Source organism: Apus apus, chromosome 25 (genome assembly GCF_020740795.1).
Source record: "Apus apus isolate bApuApu2 chromosome 25, bApuApu2.pri.cur, whole genome shotgun sequence".
Lineage (NCBI taxonomy): Eukaryota > Metazoa > Chordata > Aves > Apodiformes > Apodidae > Apus > Apus apus.
This window is the reverse complement of record NC_067306.1, coordinates 3,560,943-3,577,648: the sequence shown is the minus strand read 5'-3', so window position 1 is coordinate 3,577,648 and position 16,706 is coordinate 3,560,943. Positions and strand designations below refer to the sequence as shown.

Here is a 16,706-nt window from a genome sequence, read left to right as displayed (position 1 = left end):
TAGGTTTTGCACTGTTGTTTTCATTTGTAGCGTGCCCTGTGACCTCAAAACAACTTGAATTCAACTTCTGCAACCCACAGCTCACGTTTTCCAGCTTCCCACACCAGCTGAAACATCCATGTTGAATGCTGAATCCACACGCGTGGTGCAGCAGGAAGATGTGTACAGAGCTGCCATGCCAGGTCTGGAGTCATGTCCCGTGGATCCATCCAGGTCCCTTAGCTCTGACTTGAAGGAATTATGTTCAAAAATTCAAACTTCACAGCTAAAACACACAGTGGCACTAACATCCCCCTGAGTGGGAGTCACTTACTGTCGTTCTGGCCACCTTCTGAAAGGTTTTAATGAAGGAATGGTTTTGGTGGGAAAGTGGGAAGATGCAGCAATTGTCTCTGCTGGCACCAAGTGCTTCCATCACTCCTTATTTATTTATTTCATCTCCCAACTACAGATCCCATAGGCAGAACAGACCATCTGACTTGATCTTCCTAATAGCATCTTTGCACCAGATCCCTGCAGAGTTGTTCCTCTTTTTAGGTGTGTGTTCCCTAGATAGATGGTGCCAAAAGGAAAGAAACACCCTCTCCCTCCACCCCCAAACGTTCCTGAAGAAGTTTCAAGGCTGGTTTGGGTTGAGTTGTACATTTTAATTATAATATAATGCATTAAAAATGGCAAAAGTAACATGATCAATAAATAGTCATGTTTTTTTATGTTATCATTGCACCAGTAAACAGGACCTGTTGGGGGGGGGCATTTCTTGCATCCTTGTTCACTTTACATTGTTGGCAGTGTTGCTTTTCCTGGGGAAAAGAGAAAAGGTTCTAATTGCCATGCAGGAAAATCCCACCAGCTGTCTGGTGCCATTTCTGTGTTTTACAAGAGTTGAAATAACTTTGGTTTAACGCGGCGAAGTGCTCAGGAATTTTTGTGCTGGTTGTTGAACAGGTGAACAGGGGTGTTCTCCATCTGTGTGTGTGTGAGGGTGGGGAGAGCCTGGCCCAGGTTGCCCAGGGAAGCTGTGGCTGCCCCATCCCTGGCAGTGTTGAAGGGCAGGTTGGATGGGGCTTGGAGCAACCTGGGCTGGTGGGAGGTGTCCCTGCCCATGCAGGGGGTTGGATCTAGATGATCTTGAAGGTCTCTTCCAACCCAAACCAGTCTGGGATTCTCTGTACGTTGAGCAGACGGGCAGTGTTGTGCCTTGGGGCAGCTGCCTTGGCAAGTGAACGTCCTGCTTGGGGCAAGGCCCTTAATGGTGGTGACTTTAAGCAAGAAATTTCATTTCTCTAGCTACAATTTCTTCACCTGTAACCTAGTTCTTCCTGTAAAATGCTCTGTATTCCTTTGGTGGGACATCAGAGAATCACAGAATTGCTGCAGTTGGAAAAGATTTCTAAGATCACTGAGTGCAACTGTCCACCCAGGAAAAAAGCAAACAAACAAACAAAATGCCAACAAAACACTCACACATAACATGAAACAACCAAACAAACCCACTATGTGTTTATGTCCTAAAGTTACCGTGTCTACATATTTTTTGAATCCCTCCAGGGATGGTGACTCCATCACCTCCCTGGGCAGCCCCTTCCAGGGCCTGAATACTCTCTGTGTAAAGGAATTCCTCCTAATATCTGATATAAACCTCCCCTGGTGCAACTTCAGGCCATTTCCTCTTGTCCTGTTGTTATCTACTTGGGAGAAGAGCCCAAAACCCACCTCCCTACAACCTCCTCTCAGGAGCCAGATGCTTTTAACGACGAACCTGTGGGTAACAAACAGGTTTGTGTTTAATAGAATCACAGAATGGTATGGGTGGGAAGGGACCTTAAAGACCATCTAGGTCCAACCTCGTGCATATCACAGAATCTTAGGGGTTGGAATGGACCTTGAAAAATCACCCAGTCCAACCCCCCTGCCAGGCAGGTTCACCTAGAGCACATCACACAGGAACTGTGTCACCTTCTGAAATGAAAAGATTTCTTCGGAAGATGAAACAGCAGTTTCCCAGCTCTGGTCTGGTTGGTAGCGTTGGTGTTTTATGTTCTCCCTTCCAGTGCGCTTCGCACCCTACAGACCTCCTGACATCTCCCTGAAGCCCCTGCTCTTCGAGGTGCCCAGCATCACCACCGAGTCGGTCTTCGTGGGGCGGGACTGGGTGTTCCACGAGATCGACGCGCAGCTGCAGAGCCCCAACGCCAGCGTCAACCGCGGCGTCGTCATCGTGGGCAACATCGGCTTCGGCAAGACCGCCATCATCTCCAGGCTGGTGGCCCTCAGCTGCCACGGCACACGGATGAGGCAGATCGCTTCCGACAGCCCCCACGCCTCTCCCAAACGTGAGTGCAGCAGCTCAGGGAGCTGCAGGAACCAGAGACCTTTCCCCGCCTGCTTTTTGGCTCCCAAGATCCCCTTCCTCTTCAGCCCCAAGAGAGCAGCTTGGTCATTGTTGCCAAGCAAAAGGAGGCACCTGGCAGCAATATTTGTGCTTCCAGATCTGCTTTTTGAAGACTTCAAATAGTCTGTCTTTTATTTCTCTGCCTTAGAAACATCACAGATTTTTCTTTTCTTGGGAAGGCTCCCGGTTTTAATCACAGAATTGCTCTGGTTGGAAAGGTGATCATCGAGTCTGTGATGATTTAAGGTCATTGAGTCCAACCATAACATAACTCTGCCAACCACTGACCCAACTCTGCCAAGTCCAGTGCTTAAACCATGTCCCTCAGTACCACATCTATATGTCTCTTAAACATCTCCAGGGCTGGAGATTCAACCATCTCCCTGAGCAGCCTGTGCCAGTGTTTAATCACCCTTTCAGTGAAGATATTATTTCTAATATCTAATCTAAACCTCTCCTGGTGCATCTTGAGCCCATTTCCTCTTGTTCTGTCACTTGTTACTGGAGAGAAAAGTCCAACCTCTCTTCATTACAACCTCTTTTCAGGTAGCTGTGGAGAGTGATTGCCAACATCCCATTATTCTAAATCCATGCTGCTGCATTTTCCTTCCGATTTATCATGATAAAAATGCTCAGAGTAGGTCACGAGCCCATGCAGGCTGAGCACCCAGGATTGCTCTCCCTCTTCTCATCCCATCCAATTCACATCTCTCCCTGCTGACACGTTTGTGGGTGGGAATGACAGCATTTTAAAATCAGCAAGTGAGTAAGACAGGACGGAAAATAGTGGGTTAGGTACTTAAAGGTGTCTGTGAGGATCTAGGTCACTGGATCTCAGTGAATCTGTAGTTCAGTGTCTTTGCTGGAGTGCAGTTCTCTGAGCCCTGTCGAAGTACCTGAAATGTCACCAACTGCTGGCACATGGAGTGGTGTCACTTGTCACAGCTAAATGAACAGTGTGCAGAGAAGTGAACAGTCTGCAGGCAGGTCTTAGGTCTGTGTTGAACTGCAGCTCTGCATGTCTCCCCAGTCTGCTTGGAGGGATTGTGGAGGTCACAGAGACACTGAACTTCACTGTCTCTGGGCTAAAAGTTTGGGTATTTCAAAGGAGAAAGTGCCCTGCATCTCAGGCAGAAAGGACAAAGATCCTTGCTCACACCAAACACATTCTTGTTTAGTTCCCACCCTGGTTGGTTCAGGAAGCTAAAAGCTGAATGATTCCTTGGTGTTAGTCACTGGGATGGAGACCTTCAGAATCAGTCAACTAATTTGACTTATTTCCTGAACAGATCACAAGTCCTCGTCCAGCTATGGAGAACAAAAATCATCCTTCAAGGTTCTTGGATTATTTTTTCACATGCTGAAAAAAAAATATCTTATTACACTTAGTAAAAAAACTATATTTAATAATAAATACTGATCAGGTGTCCTGACTGTTTTACAGCAGTTGTGCCAGTGTGGCATAAATACAGCCTCATGCTATTAATTTCCTGTCTCTGACAAAGAACACAGGTGAAGGTGGTGTTGCATGCTCCATATCAAGACTGTGCAGGGTTTAATTCTGCAGGCAGTGGTCGTGCTCCTTTGTTGTTTGCTATTAAATGGGTCATGGTTTGTGTTATAATTTCAAGACAAGCTGGAGGGTGCATTGCAGAAATCCAGTCAGGAAAACCCTCTGCTGGTACAGACTGCACTGAAGACAACTGTTGCTTTTGGGACATTCCAAAAATAATCACTCTTAGGACTACTACAGTTTATATGAGGTGGCTCAGCACCCTGTCATGCTGAGACTTAAAACTGTCCAATGTGGGGGAATCTACCACTTCCCTGTTCCAATATTTGACTGTCCTCATGGTGAAAAATTCACCTCTTGTGTCCAGTTGAATCTCCCCAGGAGCAGCTTGTGCCCATCACCCCTTGTCTTTTCCATGTGACTTCTTGTAAACAGGGACTCTCCATGTTCTTGGGAGCCACCCTTGAAGTACTGGAACATGGTGATAAGGTCTCCCCCTGAGCCTTCTTTTCTCCAGGCTCTCCTCATGGCATTGACAACCTCTTTCCTCTGGACAGATGTGGATGCAAACCGAGAGCTGCCCTTGGCCCAGCCACCCTCTGCTCACTCGGCCATCGCCAGCGGGAGCTGCCCGGGCACCCCCGAGATGCGGCGGCGGCAGGAGGAGGCCATGAGGAGACTGGCCTCACAGGTACAGCACCATTCCTCTTGGGATTCTTCTGGGCCTTGGGAAAACGTCCATTTTCATGGAACCTGTTGGAAGGTCTCCTGCCTTCCGTTGCTTGGTTTGCTGGCAAGTGTGTGTGTTCCAAGTGGGGAGTCTAGAGGAAAACTTGTGGTGCAAGTTTTATTCCCCTAGGAGGGGTATTTCTGTACAGGGGAATAACATCCAATGCACAGTTTGCCTTTCCCAGCCATCCCCCTTTACCCTTTCAAAAGTTACAGTATGACATAGTTACTAGAACAATCATAATCTTTCTTCAACAGTGTAAAATAAAACTGCCAAGTGTCTGACCAGGGTTTGGTTGTGAGAAGAGCAGGAACGTTTCGGTGGGTCAAGGCAGAGGCTGGGAGCGTCGCAGCCACGTGTGCCCTTTGGGGAAAAGTCTGCAAAAGAGATCATAGGCTTTTGAGCAATACACAAATCATTTGCTGTTGTGACACGAGTGGATTGTATGTAACACTGTCACTTACTGTAGGTGAGATTTGCAGCTTGAGTTTTATTGTTTTGCTGAGCTTTAGCCCTGCTTTGGTGGTGGTGGGAAGGTGCTGTCATGTTGCTTTGAAATCCAAGGAGTTTGCTCCTCCTACACCTTTGAAGAGGATGTGAGCAGTTAATGCTTTCCTCTTGCCTGCTTCCCCCCTTGGAGAGGAAAATGACAAGCAAAGGCTTTGTTCTAAATTATTGCCAGGATGTGTTTTGCTTGGCTTTTTGTGCCAGATACTGTCCTAGCTCCTTGGCTGCTGCACCCAGATGGTGCGTGTGAAATCTGCGGAAATAAATGTTCCGACCTGAGATTCTCCTCTCCCACGTGGACTTCTTGAAAGGAGTGCAATGGCCAGGTCTGGTTTTGTTCAGGACACATTAGTCATCATATTCCTTGCAAATCTTAAACATTACAAACCACCAGGAGGGCCAGTGCAGTGTGATGTCTCTGCTTCTCATGCCTCATCTGTCTGGACTTTCCTCCCCTGAGGTGCTTAGTAATCCTGCTGGATACAGGATTGATAAATGGATACAGTTTTAGCTTCAGTTTCCTCCTGGAAAAGGTAAGGGGTATGACTCCTTCAAAGTGTGTGTCACAGCCACTGCATAGATCATGCACTGAAGCTTTTTTGCATCCCTGTTCACTGGAGAGGAGAGCAAGAAAGAATCTTGATAGCCAAAAATCAAGTAAAAATAGGTTGTTCTACCTTGGCTGCAGAGTCCTGTAGGTTTTCAAGCCCCACTCATCCCCTAGCCAAAATTCTTCTGCAAAACAAATGCTGTGTTTTGCTGTCAGAACATAACAAACGAGCTGGGAAGATGTTCTACCTCTGTGCTTAGCAGCAGGATTCCAGACTTCTAGGATGATTGTTGGTGTCCCAGCAAATCTTGACTACTGTAAATACAGATGGGTTCCAGAAATAACCCTCACCGGCTTCCAAACATGAGGCCTTCATGAAGAGATCAATGCCAAGGCTGATGAGTTGACCTTAGAGTACTTTTCCTACCCAAACAGCTGACACAGCATGTGAAACTTCTGCAAAGCTTGGTAGTGTTTAGCAAACACTTCCCAGGATGAGTCAGAGCAGCAGCTTGATTCAGCACTCGGAGACCTTGGGGCTATTCCCAGCTTTGCCGTTAGCCTGGTAGGGATCCTTGGAGACCAGCATCTCATCTGCCTGCTCCGTTTCCCTGCCTATTAAAAGAAAAGTGATCTATGCAGATAATGGTCCTTTGGTGTCTGCTGCTGGCAGGAATACCTGACTGGCTGTCATTTGGGTTTCTCAGTTGGGAAGAGCAGTTGGCTTCCAGGCAGTGCCGCAGTGTGTGCCTGGATGAATCCATGCATTGAATCCCACAATCCCAGACTGGTTTGGGTGAAGGATCTTAAAGATCATACAGTTCGAACCCCTGTGCCAGGGGCAGGGACACCTCCCAGCAGCCCAGGTTGCTCCAAGCCCCATCCAACCTGCCCTTCAACACTGCCAGGGATGGGGCAGCCACAGCTTCCCTGGGCAACCTGGGCCAGGCTCTCACCACCCTCACAGCAAAGAATTTCCTCCTCATGTCTCACCTCAATCTCCCTCTTCCAGTTTTCATCCATCCCCCTCATCCCATCCTTCCCTGCCCTTGTCCCAAGTCCCTCCCCAGCTTTCCTGGAGCCCCTTCAGGCACTGGAAGGTGCTCTAAGGTCTCCCTGGAGCCTTCTCTTCCCCAGGCTGAACACCCCAACTCTCCCAGCCTGTCTCCAGAGCAGAGCTGCTCCAGCTCTCAGAGCATCTTCGTGGCCTCCTCTGGACTTGCTCCAGGAGCTCCATGTCCTTCTTATGTTGGAAGCTTCAGAGCTGGACACAGTGCTCCAGGTGGGATCTCACAAGTGCAAAGAGGGAGAATCACCTCCCTTGAAATAGATCACATGCTTAAATCCTGACTGAGATCTTAATTTCCTAGCACAAAAGGAAATTTTTCTGAAAGTATAGGAGGGTTTTTTGTCATTTGCTTTTTTTTTTTTTAACTCCATGTTCTTGCTCATGGTTCTTTATCATAAACAACAATCCAGCTTTTATTCCATCAGAGGCTTTCCCAGAACTGCCGTGCAACACGCTACCAACAGTAAGTTTGATGGATTATCAAACCTAAGGAAGGGATATAAAGGCAAATAAAATGGTTAAGGATGTTTGTCAAATTGATAGTTGGAAGTCGTGTGCCTGGTGCACTCTTAGTAACCTCCTGAGTAGCACAACTCAGCATCACTGCTGATGAATTCCTGCTGTCAACAGCAGATAAATTGATTTGCTTAGAAAGAGCCCTGCCGTATGATGTCCTCCTAGATAAAACAAACACTGACTGTTCCAGCCCAGCTGTGGTTTTTGAAGCCTTTGAGTGATACTGGGAGGAAAAGGATTACTGACCTGTCAACAGAATTTGAAAATCCATTAAAATAACAGCGCCGAGCTCTTTGTTCCGTGCGATCGCCTCGTTCAGAACCTCCCTCACATGCATCTGCCTGGCCTGGGAGAGGTGCTGAGAATTTCTTCTTCATAAGAGGCTCTGAGGGTGCTGAGCTCTGAAACAGAGTAAATGCACTGAGTGTCTCGGTAGGCAATAGCAAAAAGAGTTGGTTAAAATAATTTAGCTGCCTAATCTGAATGTCTGAGGCCACGTTCTCCAGCAGGCATTAGTTGGGGACAGTTTAGAAAGACCCTTCATATAGATCATCTGAAGGCTTATCTGAAAAACGAAAGGGGGAGGGAAGTGGAATGTCCTTTTGTGCAGAAGGAAGAGCAGCACATTCCTGTATCAGTAGCTGAGGAATAAAAAAAGAACTGCTGATGGCCTACTTAAACCAGTTTTTGTTCAACTGGCTGAAGAATAAAGAGCCCGAGGAAGTGAAGGACAGACTGACCTTAGGTTGGTCTGGTTGGAAAAGTATTTCTTGGACATGTGTGTTTTATGGTTGCAGTGAGACTAGAGTCAGAATTGAAGCAGGGAAGAAAGTGTTGACAGTGATGGGCAACCGCAGTTGTCAAGAATATTTTGGGAGTTACATGAAACGTGTGAGGCACCAGATAAAGCTGGGTGCAGATGTTCCAGATGTTCCACCTCTGCTTGCACTGAGCAGAGCAGGATGTTCTCAGGTTGCGCATGGTTGTTGTGCTGGAGAAATGCAGATTGTTATGAAAGTGGATTAATAATCTCCCAACAGGCTGAGGTGCTGTTAGTGCAGGCTCCAGAATGCTGGTGGGCAGCACGTCGTCCCTCTCACCCACTCCCTTCCTTCTGAAAATGTCACTTATCCCAAAACTCAGAAGTTGTGTGTTTATGATGACAGAAATGAAAGGTGAACAGTTGCTTTCCCTCCTCTGGATTACACAAGGTTGTACTTATCTGCCTGTTTTTCATGCAGTAAGTTCTTGGGGGCAAGGGTTGCTTTTAGCTCTTGTTGTCAGAGATGAACAAATGATTAATTTTAGAAATAAGTAACTGAAGACTGCCTGGCAGGAGCTCCACTCATGTTGCTCCAGCTTCCTTACCATGCTGGAAAAGAGCATTATTTTCTTGTGTCCTTAGGGAGCAGTTTGAAGTGAGCCATGATTTCTAGTTCAGAGTTCATCAGCAAACTCATGGAGAGGAAAACACTTAGAAATGAGGCACGATAGAAACCCAGTACCAGGTGTCATTTGTGCCCTCAGAAACTGTGCCAGGAAAACTGTATCCAAATGGTTTAGGAGTTACCTGAAGTTATCCTCACTGGTGGGTCCACCAGAAAAACCAGGGCACCCTAACCCAAGGGAGTCCAACTGTAAGCCTGACACTGCAAGTCCACCACTAAACCATGTCCCTGAGCACCACGTCTGTGCATTTTTTAAATACCTCCAGGGATGGTGACTCAACCTTGCTTGTCCAGAGCTGATCCTTCACCTCAGAAGAATGAAATGAGAGGCTTTCCCACCAACCATTGTCTGTGTTGAAAAACACTGACCCACAAACATGTGTCCTGGGTGACCTTTGCCTTTCAGCAAGGGACACCAGCACAGTTTGGAGGTACAATGGCCCAAGGTGAAATCAATTCAGCTCAAAGGAAGAAGCCTGAACTGTGTCCCCTCTGGTCAGGGTCACCTTCCCCGTTCTCCCTGAAGGTTTTATTCTTTACTCACAGAGGATTTTTAATGGATTGGCTGCCCAGTTTTAATTAACCCATTGAACAGCTGTATTCTTTGGGTTCCTGGATATTGTGGGGTTGCTTGTGGAGGCAGCACTTAGACAAATGGACCTGAAAGGCAACTTGGCTGCACTAATGGGTCATCCCTGCTGCAGAGCAGCTGGTGGAGGAGCTGGGTGCCCATGGCATTAGAGCACTCAGCTGATGCTGAGCACGGCTGGTGGCTTCAGAGCTTCTTCCCCCATCCTCCAAGCCTCAAGCCAAAGTGGTGTTATAGTTGCTGCAGGCATTTAAAAAGAAAGGGAGTCCTCCTACCTTACCTAGAGGTGGAGGGATTCATTACTGCTGAGCCTTGATGCCCTGTGACACTAATGACTTTCAGAGGGCATTTTCTGGCACACTTGGCTGTGTAAAAGCAACGAATGTCCCTGATAAACTGGGTCACCACATGTGTGCCTGGTCATGTGCAGTGGGTGAAACACAACACTGCTGGTTTCCATGATTGCAACCAGTGTTAATCCCTGGCAAATGGCATTTTTGGCAGGTGAAAGCATCACACTGGGTTTATTTGAAGCTATTTTGTGTGGGTCAGAGAAAGATACATCTGGTTAGGTGCAGAAATACAGTTAAAATACAATCTTGAAGGCTTTTTAAGAGCACTGGAGGAGCCAGGGTGCTGCTGTGGGCTCAGGGGTCTGGGAGGTTGGTCCTTTTGAGGGGGGTTGGCAGAGTGTCCTCCTTGCACCACACGCTTCCAGAGGGAAGCTGATACAAACCACAGCAGCAGCGAGATGTCCAAGGAATGCTGCTGAAATGGGGGAGATTCTTTTTCACAAATAGTGCCAGAGAAGAGCTTAAAATTGGCCTGTCCTATTAAGTAAAAATAACTGATTTCCCTTGAGCCATCTTCAGCCCCTTTCTCCTTTGATCTTCACACTGTCCTTCCAGCCTTTCTCGTATTACGCTTATCTCCTGACATGTCATTTCCTCCCCTTTCTCCCTCTTTTCTTTCCCCCCCTTTTCAGTTCAGTCTCTTCTCTCCCTCTTTTCTTGAACAGTGACTTGAAATCTCTTTCATGCCTCATTTTTTTCTGCTGTCTGTGCCCTCTCTACCCCCATCCTGCCTCTGGGTTCATGCAGCTTTTCCTTCCTCTTCCACGAGTGTTTTCTGTTGTTCTTTACTTTTAGGACACCCGTGTTTCTTCCTTTATCTTCCAGCAGCTGTTTTCCTAGGTCCTGACCTTTATATGGAAATCTCCTTATATTTTTTTTAATTCTGATTTCATGGAATTCTTCCATTTCTGCTCAGCTGAGGCCAGGCCAGAGGGAAATCAGTCACTTGGCCTTGGAGATCTGGAGCACAGTTTGCATGGCCATAACTTGGAAAAGCATTTTGGTGTGGGGAGGAGAACTGTGGGAAAGATGTACAGCATCTGCATGTCAGGATGGGATGTTGTTGCCAGGTCCTGGAGCCAAGAAAGGGGTGGGTGAAGGGGTGAACTCGAGGGGAAGGGCAGCAGAAAGGGTGCCAGGAAGGTGAAGGTTACATGAGGCTGGATGAAGGGAGAAATGGAAGCGGTTGTGGCAGAGAGAGTAGAGTGGCTGGTGTTGGAAGAAGAGACTCATGAACTGGGTTTAACACCTGAAGAAAAAATTGATAATGTCTTTCAAATTCCTCTGAAGCAATTAAGGAAATGAAGTTTGTGTTATTTCTGGGTGAATGGGAGTTCTGGTGCTCCTTCAGTGCTCCTCCTCCTCTGTTGGAGGCCGTGCTCTGCCTTCCCCCCTGCTGGTGTTGCTCAAGCCTTATAACACACAAAAAGACTGGCTGCAAATCAGCTCACAATTCATGTACTTCTTTAGTGTGTACCCAGCTAGACTCTCCAAATCATTTTAGGAAGGAGGTAATCATTGGAAGTCCAGTTGCATCATACAGGTGTGAATTACTTGGAAGCTCCCCTTCGAGCAAGGAAGGAAATTACCCAACTTGGTAACTTCTGGCTTTGACAGTTAATATAAGCAACATGATGCCTTGGTTTCTCAGCATGGAGTCACTTGTTGAAACTGCATTCTCAGCCCTTGCACAAATGACATGAGCAGAACTTTTGAACAGTTTTTCTTGATCTGGGTGTTACTTTTCCCATCCTTTGTTGTAATCCACTTCTCTTACGTTAGGGTTGCTTCAAGGAGCTGTGTACTTAGTGTTTGAAACCCAGTGACTTAAGTTGAATCAAACTTCAGAGCAAGGAGTTTTTCAGCTTCCAACTTGTAAACGTCATTTAACAAGCCTGACGTAAAGGTTTCAAAGTTTTGTAAGTCCCATTTAGCCTTTATAGTGTTTCGTGCTACGTGTTGACAAAGTTCCCATGGAAATTATGATTAGAAAAATTATGCCTTAAATTGTATCAGACAAACTAAATGTTTACTGGTGACAGCATCCAGGCATGCCCCTACTTATGGAAGTCTGTGTTGTTCCCTGGTGATTTCATTTATTGTAACACAGTTTCTAGCTAAAATTACATGTTTAATTCAAGGATTTTGTTTATGATGAGAGATGGTTGGAACTTTTTCCAGCAGTTTTTTAAAGCCAGGTAGTTTGATTTATGGAAAACGAAGGTTTTATTGAATTCACATGTTTTTCGCTGAAAATTTTATTTCCAGGCCATAGAAATTCTTATTTTTATATCCTGGATATACTTCTTGGCTTGTCCAGCTCAGCAAAAGTAGAGGAGAATAAGAACACCCCAGAATTACAACGAGTGTGTGGAGTGGTCATTTCAGGTGTAGAGCAGGGTCTATAGACATGGTCTCCTGTATCTTAGAAAAGAATCCTGGGCATTTGGGATGCTAATCCATCTCTCTTGCTGGATCCTTGAGCAATAAATAAAGTATATAACATGAAATAATTGGAAAGAGACCTTCCTCAGAGCACTAGTGGCCTGGTGCTAAAGGTGTTCATCTAATGCAGGGGAGAAAGAACAGAGTTTGAATCCGCTGGGGATGAGCCCCATCCACACCAACCCCTTGGTTGTTCTCAAGTCTCTTTCCCCATTAACCCTTGTCTCTTTCCCAAGGGTGGAACAAGGAAACATTTTGAAACCTTGGAAGGTTTTACAGGATGAGAAAACTGTTTCCCACCCAGCTCTGGTTGTGTAAGTGAGGAGCTGGATTTCTAGCACCAGCCCTGGCTTCTGGCAGTCCTGCTTTGATTTGGAGACGGAGAAAATGTCACAGAGAATAAATAACGTCAAGATGAAATTCTGACACAGTTGCATCTCTGAGAACATTGTAATGCCTCCTCTTTGGTTGCCTTTCCAAAATCTTCACTGCTGGCTGGTTTAGCTTCAGATCCAGGTATTGAGGATTGCATTTGTCCTCCTGTTCAAGGCTTAATCAATATACCAGCAAATCCAGCACAAGAAGGAAAGATGGGGAGAGGCTTTTCACCAGAGAGTATAGTGATAGGATGGTTTTAAACTGAAAGAGGGTAGGTTTGGGTTAGACATCAGGAAGAAATTCTTCACCATGAGGGCAGGAAGGCACTGGCCCAGGTTGTCCAGGGAAGCTGTGGCTGCCCCATCCCTGGCAGTGTTGAAGGGCAGGTTGGATGGGGCTTGTGCAGTCTGGTCTGGTGGGAGGTGTCCCAGCTCAGCAGGGAGGTTGGAACCTGATGACCTTTAAGGTCCCTTCCAACCCTCACCATTCTATGATTCTATGATAGAAGGATGTACATGAAGGGTCTTCATTTAAGTGAGTTGTAACTGTATGTGTGTCCCAGTATCCAGCAGTGACCATTCCCTTCATGGACACAAGGTTTGTCCCATTTCCACAGTGTGGCTTTATAGATTCCTGGAAGTTCATTGTCTTTCCTAAAAAGGAGACTTTATTTCTGTGTCTGCACACCAATTGTGTAGGAAATAGGAGCTCTTTGCATAGCAGTTTTGTTTCTGTTACTGGGAACCTGCTGTCAAGGGACAACCACTTAAGAATCCACAAGTTATAATCCCCAAATAAACAGCATTGTTGAAAAGAAATCACTACCTTCAGTATTACTTTACCCAGTGCTGTTCTCTAAGGCAAAACATTATATTTTAACTAGCTGGCAGGAAAAATTCTGTTAGGAATTCAGAGATATCCATTAAAACTTAAGTAGATGCATCAGGGCTTGGTTCTTGAAATACCAGCTGACCTTTCTCATCACTGTGCATCACACCTCCTTTTGACTGGGAAAGGAAATCTGCACTACACCCCCTTGGTAATTTAATGTATTTCTATTTTAAAATGACAAGCCAGCAGTGGGTGAGGACACCACAGTTTCCTGCTCTCATTTCTGGTACCATCCTTGACAGCAGCAGAACTCAGAGCCTGGACATGCCACCCCATCCCCTGGAGCTGCTGGCACCTTAGGGCTGGTCACTGCTGGGGAAGAGCCCAAAAGCCTGAGCCAGAGCCACCAACCCCCACCACGGCTCCTCTGAGCTCACACCTCCAGGGAGGCCCCAACAATCTGCTGTGCACAGTGTCCTCAGTGACATTGTCCTTCCCCAGTTCAGAAATGGGGGTTTATTTCGCAATATTTGTATTCTCTGCTACAAAGGGTAGTGGTGGGTTTGGTAGAAAACTGATCCCACCTGCCTTGCCCGGATATTTTTAGATACTTTCAGTGACATTTGAAAGGAAAACACAGTGAGTGGGAGCTGGGGAAAAGCTTTTTGACCTGGCAGAGGCTCACACCAAATGACTGGGTGATGACACGAGGGGCTGGTGCCAGTGAGGGAGCAGGAGCTGGTGGATGGAGTGGAGCTGGATCAGCCTGGCAACTGCTCCCAGCACAGAGAGCTTTTGTGGGTCTTTTTTTTTATACTGCAAAAGGAAAACAAGGAAGTTGGCAGATTGGACTGTGAAAATATCTCTGGTTTTCCGCTTATTTTAATAGATGAGCAGAATTTAGTGGGTTCTGGCAGAGTTTGAAAGGCTGGGAAAAGAGGAAGGTTTCCTTTTTTTTTGTCTTTTAATTGAATTGTTTTTGTGAATGAAGAGCAGGATCATGGTGGGTGAGTCATGTGTGGAAGGTCTGACATTTCCCTGACATTCCCCCCGTTCATGGGAACCTGTTGTTTGCAGATGCCACCTTGCTGTAAGGTGCTCAGCTGGTGCTCTGTGTGCCTGTACAGAGCTTGACATTTGAAAACAGCAGATGAAAAGTAAGTTCAAGGAAACAGTCACAAGTTATTACTGACGCCAGGTCCTTAAACAGAGCTCGGAGCACAATCCTGTCGCTCCCTGCTCTGTGCGGGGCCTCCGATCTGTCAGCTCCTGTCACTGTCCTTTGCTGTGAGCAGCTACAGCTTAATTTCATTTATTCCCCAAGTGGCAGGTCCAGTCATTTTTCAGGAGTAGGGCCTGTTTTTACCAACTGATTCGTCTGGATCCTTGTCACAGGTAGTTAACACTTGGTGCTCTTAATGACTTCGCCTGCCACGAGACATCGAACTCCCCCAACGAAACCCGCTGCTTGGAACAACTTGCCCGACTCCATCTGATGAAGGTGCTTTTTGTTTTTTTTTTTTATTTTATTTTGTTCTTCTCCTCTTGCCCAGGTTGTGGCTTACCACTACTGCCAGGCTGACAATGCCTACACCTGCCTGGTGCCCGAGTTCGTGCACAACGTGGCCGCCCTGCTCTGCCGCTCGCCGCAGTTCGTGGCCTATCGGGAGCAGCTGCTGCGGGAGCCTCACCTGCAGAGCCTGCTGAGCCTGCGCTCCTGCGTGCAGGACCCCATGGCCTCCTTCCGCAGGGGGGTCCTGGAGCCCTTGGAAAACCTGCACAAAGGTATGGAAATGGGGCCTCCCTACCTCCTTTTCTGATTCTTTTTGAAAACGTTGCTCGGTTGCGTCTGGGCTTTCAAGCGAAGTGGTTGGCTCGTCCTTCTGTGGCACGTGCAGTGATAGGACAAGGGGTGTTTGCCTTAAACTGGAAGAAGGGAGATTTAGGTTGGACTTTTAGATGAGACACTAAGAGGAAATTCTTCACTATGAAGGTGGTGTGACACTGTATCAGGTTGCCAGGGAAGTTGTAGCTGCCCCATCCCTGGCAGTGTTGAAGGGCAGGTTGGATGGGGCTTGGAGCAGCCTGGGCTGGTGGGAGGTGTCCCTGCCCATGCAGGGGGTTGGGACAAGATGATCCTTAAGGTCAGGAGAAGCTGAGCACATACCATTGGGCATGTGTGGAAGCAAGGGGTTAACATCCCCACTCCTGCTGGCCTGGCTTCAGGCCATAAATGAGATGCTGATGTCACCTGCCTTTGGCCTTCTCTTTTCTTGCTTCCCCATCCCAAACGTGGCCCTGCAGTTCTGAAGGTGAAAACAAGCAGCAGTTTCCATGTAGAACTCTGCTTAAAGCAGTGTCTTCTGCTTCATTTGTTGAGGGGGTGCATGTTGTTCCCTTTCTCTCTCATTACTTTACGTGTTTTCAAGAATTTGAAGTTTTCACCAGAAGATCTGGTACCATAAAACTCTGTAGGCACCCTGTGTAGAGCTTCCAGGGCAGCTGGTAACAAGTCTGATCCTGAATATGGATTTCAGAGCTTTTTCTAACACAGCATTGGTTTTGTCTCCTTTTCTTTCCTCTGCAAGATACAACTAATTAGCTGTGACAGTCTCTAAATTTACGCTCTTTTCTCGTTGCCATGAAAACTACCAGAGCCTCCCAGGGTTCAGGACTCTGTTGTCCTGCAAAAAGGTGTTTATTACAATGTTGTGCTGCAAGTTGGCTGCAAACAGTTGAGATAATTTTCTGTAACCACCTGATGTAGCACAGTTGTAGGAGCCAAGGTGAAGGAGATGCAGCTTCCACCAAACTCAAAGCCCTGTTGATCAAATCAGTTCTTCAAAACACCACATCCAGGCTCCGAGCAGCAACATCTGGGTCCAACACACCAGGCACAAAGCACAGGCAGAGCCAGCACAGCTCCACAGCAGTTGATTTTCCTGGCATAGAGAAATGTCGCTGTAGGAGTAGCATGGCTACTCTTTCCTACCAACACTCTTGGCAAAAAAAAAAACAAAACAAAACAAAAATACATTTAGGAGCAGCTGCTTAAAGAGAAAATAATGTGTGGTGATTGCAGTAGCTCCTTGGGAGGTATTCCAGCTCTTGAGTTCAGAGCATTTCAGAGGTTGCTTGTTATTCTGTGCCAAGCAGGTTGACCCCTCCTGTGGTGCTAAGTTCTGAGGGGTGGGAAAATTTTATATAAAAGCTTTTTTTTCCCCTCTTGAGCTCTGCACTCAGCACAGCTCCACTGGAGCCAATGAGCAGGACTGGGGTCTTTCAGCCTTGCTGATCAAGAGTGTTGGCAAGCTAATTTGCACCAAGTGTTTTGTAACAGAATGAACAGTGTCTGGAAATTGGTTTTAAAATATATAACATT

General features: G+C 46.7%; 1 protein-coding gene across 7 annotated transcripts in view; it reads left to right on the top strand.

The window, feature by feature from the left end:
• The window catches only part of TANC2 (tetratricopeptide repeat, ankyrin repeat and coiled-coil containing 2), a 231,370-nt gene that overhangs the window by 163,950 nt on the left and 50,714 nt on the right, over positions 1-16,706 (top strand). For all 7 annotated transcript variants that reach the window (XM_051640273.1, XM_051640277.1, XM_051640278.1 and 4 more), the window contains 3 exons: positions 2,055-2,336; positions 4,466-4,599; positions 14,878-15,109. In XM_051640273.1, the coding sequence (XP_051496233.1) occupies positions 2,055-2,336; positions 4,466-4,599; positions 14,878-15,109 (648 nt within the window). The remainder of the gene's footprint in view (positions 1-2,054; positions 2,337-4,465; positions 4,600-14,877; positions 15,110-16,706) is intronic.